The sequence below is a fragment of the Caenorhabditis remanei genome, chromosome III, assembly GCF_010183535.1.
Source record: "Caenorhabditis remanei strain PX506 chromosome III, whole genome shotgun sequence".
Lineage (NCBI taxonomy): Eukaryota > Metazoa > Nematoda > Chromadorea > Rhabditida > Rhabditidae > Caenorhabditis > Caenorhabditis remanei.
The window spans coordinates 2281331-2288576 of NC_071330.1; the positions used below are offsets into that span (position 1 = coordinate 2281331).

At 37.8% G+C, this 7246-nt stretch overlaps 1 protein-coding gene across 1 annotated transcript; it reads right to left on the reverse strand.

Moving 5' to 3' along the window:
* Positions 1–1809: 1809 nt before the first annotated feature.
* GCK72_008603 (uncharacterized protein) lies at positions 1810–2802 on the reverse strand (the record flags this gene model as incomplete). The annotated part of the gene is made up of 4 exons (XM_003093948.2): positions 1810–1957; positions 2309–2476; positions 2598–2689; positions 2734–2802. 4 exons carry the CDS (start codon positions 2800–2802, stop codon positions 1810–1812), a joined length of 477 nt encoding a protein of 158 aa, XP_003093996.1.
* Positions 2803–7246: the final 4444 nt, after the last annotated feature.

Below are 7246 nucleotides of genomic sequence, written 5' to 3' on the forward strand. Positions count from 1 at the left end.
CTCTGGCGCGTTTTAATGCAAAGATTATGAGTAAAAAGCAAAAGAACCGTCCGGTGTCGAAAATTGTGTTATAATTTTGAGTTTTCAGTATTTGATAGTACAGACCAAGACCTTCATTTTTGTAATTGACAACTTATTTGTAAGGACGCGTTCTGGGCAGTTAAAGCCGTCGGATATTAGTGACTCTAGACAAGTTTTCTCGATCTCCGTGAGCCCGAAATTATAATTTTCAATAAGTGTGAGCAAATAAAATTTAGACCATGTCAAGGACTTTGCCGAGCCATATCTCGGTTCCTGTCAGGATTTAGCTTATTCTGATTGCAGAAATGGAATCCTCATGTGACATTTCAATTTTGAAGTGTTCCGGAACAATAATAATGACAGCTGAAGTGACAAAAACAAGGGAGCCCATACAGAGAAAGAGCATCACTACTAAAAAAAAAGTTGTCGACTGCAAAAATGCATACATTGGAGTCCAATTTTGGGAGAGCATCACTATACAGATGTACAGAACAATCTTATGGATCCACGAAAAAGTGGTCAATGGCAAAAACTGAAAAATGGACTATTCGAAAAACAAACTTTCCAGAACGATTTCTGACAAATGGACGGAATCTATGACTTGATCACTTCCACAATTTTTCAGTTTCTCAACTTTTCTCTGTACCCAATAATTATTATAATTCCTGTACAAATCACCACTAAGCCATCCTCACAATTTGACTCCTCCTTCTCCTCACAAATCTTCAGATTGCTCAACCCGTCAGTCAGAATATGAACATATCGAGGGGGAAAGGAGATCAAATTTACATATATTATTTATTCCTCCCTTGGGATGACAGGGGGAAAACGAGGACGGAGGGGGTTAACTAAGATTTGTGGCCAACTATTAGTCAAATCTAGATGGAGAGAAACACATGCAAATGTGAAGAAGTCTGTCTGTGTGTACGGGGGTCCAGATGTTCAGAAACTCGACTAGAATAGAAATGGGAAATATGAAATTTTGGAATTCTCTGATAAATTCAGATTCTTACAGGATGGTCTGTGATATTGCTTGCTTGACCAGTGACATGTTGTTTTAAAATTTAGAGCGCGCCGCTACTGAATTTGCACGCATTCAAGTTCAGAAACGCGTCTACGACGCGCCAGATATTCTTAAAAACTCCTAAGAAAGGTAATCAAATGGTCTTCCTCCATTCTTAAGTTCGAAAAGAAGAAAGGTTACGGTAATCAGGGTCACCTTTTGAACTGGTGGCCTAGATTACCAAAATGAAGCCCACGAAAAATTCCATATAAATCTGCTTTTTGAAAGTTTTGAAAACTTTTTTGAAACATCATGCTTTCATAACCAAGCCAGTACCACAATTTTAAATTTTTTTTTACGTGTTTCAGATAAAATCTAGATCTCCATTTTTGTAGTTAACAACTTTTCATACGGTATCTCCATTAAGAGTTACAGACAGGTATTCGGGAGGAACCATACCCAGGTACAGTTCTAATCTTTTATCTCCTATAACTTGCTAGGGATAGTCCGTACAAAAAAGTTGTTAACTACAAAAATAGAGGTGTAATTTTGTTTCATAACATATCGCAATACCAGGACATACTGACAGTTCTTGACAGAGTTAAAAGCTGTCCAAATTACCCAATTCAAATGTCCTCGTCAAGATTGGGAGGCTGATACAGTTCACTTTTATTTTGTAAATTTTCAATCTTAAAAACTTTGATTTTTTTAAAATTTCCAGACAAATTCCTTGATGTGTTGAACTTTACTAACATAATAGCAGGTGCTAAACAAAAGTTATTCACTTACTGATTGAGTTGACGGGCGGCTGCTTGAATACGATGAATCGAGTCATTCGCCTGTTTTTTTTCAGCTGCAACGTCGTCGGCGGTGGCTGTCGATGGGGGATCACACGGTTTCAGTTCGGCACTTTTCGTCTCGATTGAACGGAGTCTGGAAAGGCGTTTTGAAAAAAGATAATGGAAGTGGAGGACAAGATTTCAGATATTTATAGTTTGGTATTTCGGATACATGAGAATGTATACTTTTATAAATGGCGCGAGGGGTTACTGTAGTTGTGATCCATTCTCAGTCAGTGAGTAGCACTGTAAGTCATCTGAGGGGCATGGAACTGCCTACTGACATATTTTTGAGCAAATTGAAAAACCCTGGAAGTACAGTAAACCAGGATTACTGTAGTTTTTGTGGCGTAACCTGATGGAAACTGTTTTCCATGCAGTGCTCATACTATTGAAAATAGTTTCGTCGTCTTCAAAAAACTAGCCCTCAAATCTATGCCGTTACCTCTGAATAGCAGTGTGAACATCCATCTCCTCCTCAATTCTCGGTGATAGACGTCTAGATGGTGAGTCGAGAACATCATTAGATAGTACTGAACGACGGCGAGTCGAGAACGAGTTGAGAAGGGATGATTGGGAGCTAGACGATTTCCAGGTTGGTGGCTCGATGTCTCTGGAAAGTTTTCAGTGAAAACGGATAGTTTGAAAACATTGATAATTTGAAACAAAATATTCAAAAAACTGGTAAGTTGCAAAAATTTAAGACTCAAATTTTTTGGCTATATGACACTCACGTCAATTTCTGTTGTGGTGCCAATCCGGTGAAGTCCGCCAAGCTCATACGTCTGACTTGTACCTGGAGACTTTCTGGATCCGATGGTGGGTCCTGGAAATTTTTTTTGATCTACCCAGACCCCCGTTTTGACCTACCTGATCACAAATCGAATTGGAACGTCTCCAGAAGTCTTCGATATCTTTTCGATTCAAACTTGAATTCATGGTTGAAGAAATAAAAAAAAAGAAGGCAAGTGAAAGGGGGATGAAGATGATACTCTCTGCTGTTTTATGTCTTCTCTTCGCTTCTTTATATTCTGAAATTCGATAGAAATAAGAAGGAAGGAAAACAATTGAATAGGAGCAAAGAAGACGAGGAGAAGTGAGCTCAAAAGTAACTTTTCGAAGAAATGTACTAAAGTATAGTGTTAGAAAAGAATGCAAAAAATAATGGCGGGGTGAAGGAATCGAACTCGGGTCGCGACACAGGTCGTTCGCGAGTAGACGCGTTACGGATGCGAATCTTGTGCGGAGTCTTTACGGATCCGTAACGACGCTTCTCGCGATAGGTCGTTCGCGCACGACTCGTATTCCTCATTCGCACACGGACCGTTTATGGATGTCCAACTTTTCTATCGACGGTGCGCGCACTGCTCGGATACGAGATCGCGTGAGGATGGTTTACGACGTCCTGCTGAGCGACTCTGATTGCTTTCGCAAACGGATCGTATATGGATGATTGGACTAACTTTTACTCTCGCGGCCAGCTCAATTTTTATTTTTATTTCGATTTTTACCTATTTTTTCTCAAATTTTTTTGATTTATTTACTTTTTCATGGTTTTTCAGGCCGATAAAATTATTGGAGACCAATTCGAACAAAATGGACAACAATTTTATTGAGGTTTGTCTATCGGCGACCTATAAATACAGTATAGGACTTAAATTTTTCAGAATCTGGTCGGATATACAAATCAAGGAATAAGGAGCCGCAAATTCAATATTTTTTGATAAATGATGCAGAAACAATCTACTTTCAAGCAGTTTTTCGGTGAGTGAGCGATTTATTTCCAGATAAAAATGAGAAAAATAAATTTTCAGAGCATCAAGTGTTGGCTTGGCGGAAACGGAATGAGGCAACTACAACAGGATTTTGGCTTCAAAAATGGACAGAATTATGGATATTGGCACAAAATCGACACAAATCGACAAAAAATTAGGAATGTTTCAATAAATTTTATATTAGTTTTTTTGTTGATTTTTCTATCTTTCTTGAATTTTTAATTGTTTAAATGATTTTTTCTGAAATAAATAAGTCATTATAAAAAACTTTTTTGCTTTGAAAACCAAGAAAAATGGGAAGGGGAGGGCAGGGAGAGCAACCAGAAATGAACGGATCGCGCACGGAACCGTATACGGACGTTCGCAAACGGGTCGGTTATGGATCCATAACGAGTCTTTTTTTCGGTACCGATATGGACCGTGCGCGATCGTCCGAAGCATCCGTAACGGATCGTTTGCGAACGACCTGTGTCGTCCGAAGCATCCGTAACGGATCGTTTGCGAACGACCTGTGGAGATTGATAGCCCACCTTGCTACCGGCTACGCCACACAGGTAGATTTGGCGACCACCGGCGAAGGTGGTGATAAACCGACTCTTGTGGGCGCCGCTCACCTTTATCAGTTTAACGACCAGGGTTCGATTCCGGGCTTCGGCAAAACTTTTTTTGGGATTTTTTTGGAATTTTTTTGGGGTTCAAAACTAAGAGATATAAGAAAAAGAAAATAATAAATAGGAAGAAGAAACACCAACTAATCCACCCACCCTCCTCTCTTTCCCCAAACAAACATGATTTATAGTTGAGCCATTCATTTTTGGAGCAGAAATGTTTTTTTTGGGGACCACGGGGAAGAAGTCAGAAATCAAAAAGCACCTTGTGAATAGAGATGGGAATACTCGAAAATAGTTTCCAGAATAATAAGAAATGAGTAAATATAAATAGATGATTATCAAGATGGTGTCTAGAAGGGGTATTAGGGGGACGAAGGGGGCTAAAAATAGGGGGAAACTATTTTGGGTGGTTGGTGATGTCATGGGAAACGAGAAAGGGAGGACATCGGGACATCTGGAAACAGAAGAAAAGGGGTTTTATGATATAGGCGGATTTTAACCTTTGACGGTTTTTCACTGCAGTGCGAGGCATATGGTGACGGAAACGCGCTCCGTCGCACAACGGTTGGGACTTGGCATAGAGCCAACGATTTTTACGTTCATTTAAAACCGCGACGCGCACGCAATGCAACAAAAAAATTCCAATCGGTTCGTTGTGAGTCTTAAGCCTCGCAATCCTGTAGTTTTGCAGTTTTATTGGCGTTTTCCGGCGTTTTTTTTTAATTTTGTCATCATTATTACATTTTTCGGGGGTTTTCACTAGATTTTACCTATTTCCAGTTACTTTCAACGCTCTGAAGACTTCTAAATACCTTTTTTCAAAATTTTATAGTTTTCGACGTTTTTCAGGATCATAGGGTACGTTGAAAATGTCATTGAGTCTAGAAAGTGCGCTCTATTGTTAAACGCGACTATTTGGGTTACAGTAGGAGTTGGACACTGTGCGAATTTTTCCATTTTCAAACTATTGGAAGTTAAATTATTCTTAGGTTTTTCTTTCATAGAACCTTTTTTTTATTAAACTTTTTTTAAAAACATTTTTTTAAATATAAAATTGTAACTTCTAGACAGACGCGCAGACAGACTCTTTGATATCTTGAAGTCAAAATAAAGCGGGCATCAGCATTACCCTTTCTTTGGAAATTAGGAAGTTCTGACATACAGAAACACAGAAAGACACTGCGGCCTTCCAAAAATGCGTTGCACTGGACATCCGGATAAACAGACACACAGAGTGACAAAAAATTTAGAAAAAAGCATACTTGCAAAATTACGGCCCGGCCAAAATTTTTTGATTTTTTAAAAAAATTTTCCATTAAAAATTTCAAATTTTTTGATGCATAACTAGCTTTTGATTGAATTCTGAAGTATTGTCAAAAATTCGACGTTTTTGGGAAAAAATTCAAATTTTCGTTCAAAATTTTAGTTCAAATTTTTTCAGCTGCAAGTATGGAAAAAAGGGACTAAACACCTTCCAAAATGCCCTCTACTCCTATTATTACTTGCTGTTTTCTCCCAGCTGTTCACCTCTTCAAAAAATTTCCTTTTTCCTCTTATTTTTCAGTCAAAACGCCAAAAAGAAGAGGGGGCCGCGCCAGACACAATAACTTGTTAACTTTTTCCTTCTTTTTTTTGTGTCTGACCTAACTTTTTCCTCTTATTTTTGCCTATTTTTCGGCAGGAGATGAATGGGGTTGTTATGAAGGAAAAGTGAGAAGAAGGAGAAGGAGAAGATGTCAAAAATCAGAAGAGAATTTGAGACATTTTCAGAGCAGAGGGGAGATATAGACATTAATTAGCTTGGAAAAAGAACAAATGAGAGGGTGGACACGCCCACTTTTTTTACCGCACGGCTTACTGTAGTTTTCGTGTTAGGACCAGAGTGGAACTGTTTTTCCCGAATACTCTGTGGAAAATCGGACCAACTCACGCAAAAATTACAAAAAAGTATTGTGATTTGAGAAAGTCAGGGTTTTCCAAAAATATTCGATACCACGATTTTGAAAAATATCATCATATCTCGGTTATGTTTGCTCCAAATTCCGTAAAACTTATTTTATCAGAATCAGCACGTTAAAACCTTTTAGACGAGTATAATCATGACATTGTTTGGAACAAATTGAAAATTCACTCCCAAGAGTACCAAAATGTAGGATTACTGTAGTTTTCGTGTCGAGACCCAAACATGAAAATTTTTTTCCAAAAAGTTCAGATGACTACAAGTAATTTGTCCTAAAAAGAATGAGAATATGTCAAAAATTAAGAAAGTTATGGATTTTCGAAACATTTCGAAATTGTCATTTTTAGCATTTCGCCCGTATCTCAGTTAGATTTGCTCCAAATTTCATGAAACTTATATTTTCAGAATCAGCACATTAAGACCTTTCAGACGAGTATAATCATGACATAGTTTGGAACAAATTGAAAATTGTCTCTCAAAAGTACCCAAACATCGGATTACTGTAGTTTTCGTGTAGAGACCCAAACGGGAAATATTTTTTCTAAAAAGTTCAGATAATTGCAAGCGATTTGTCCTAAAAAGAATGAGAAAATGTCAGAAATTAAGAAAGTTATGGATTTTCGAAAAATTTCGAAAATGTTATTTTCAGAGTTTCTACCGTATCTCGGTCAAATTTTCACCGAATTTTATGAAACTTATATTTTCTTAATCAGCGCGTGGAGACCTTTCAAATGAGTATAATCATGACACATTTTAAGGCAAATCAAAAAATCGCACTTGTGGCCACAACAGTATCATTGGATTACTGTAGCAAGAACTAATTCATTGTAAAATGAATGAAAGAGCTCTGTATTTCTAGGCCATCAAAGTTCTAGCTGAAAAAATGCTCATTGAGCACACCAAAAACCGGAGAAATGAGGTAAGAGAGTTGGCATTTCGATTTTTAAGTGCCACATAAATTATTCAGAGAAGAGAGATCCATGAATTGCAGGTGGCAGGTAATGTGTTTTTCTCTTTTTTCATTTCAAGAAAGGATG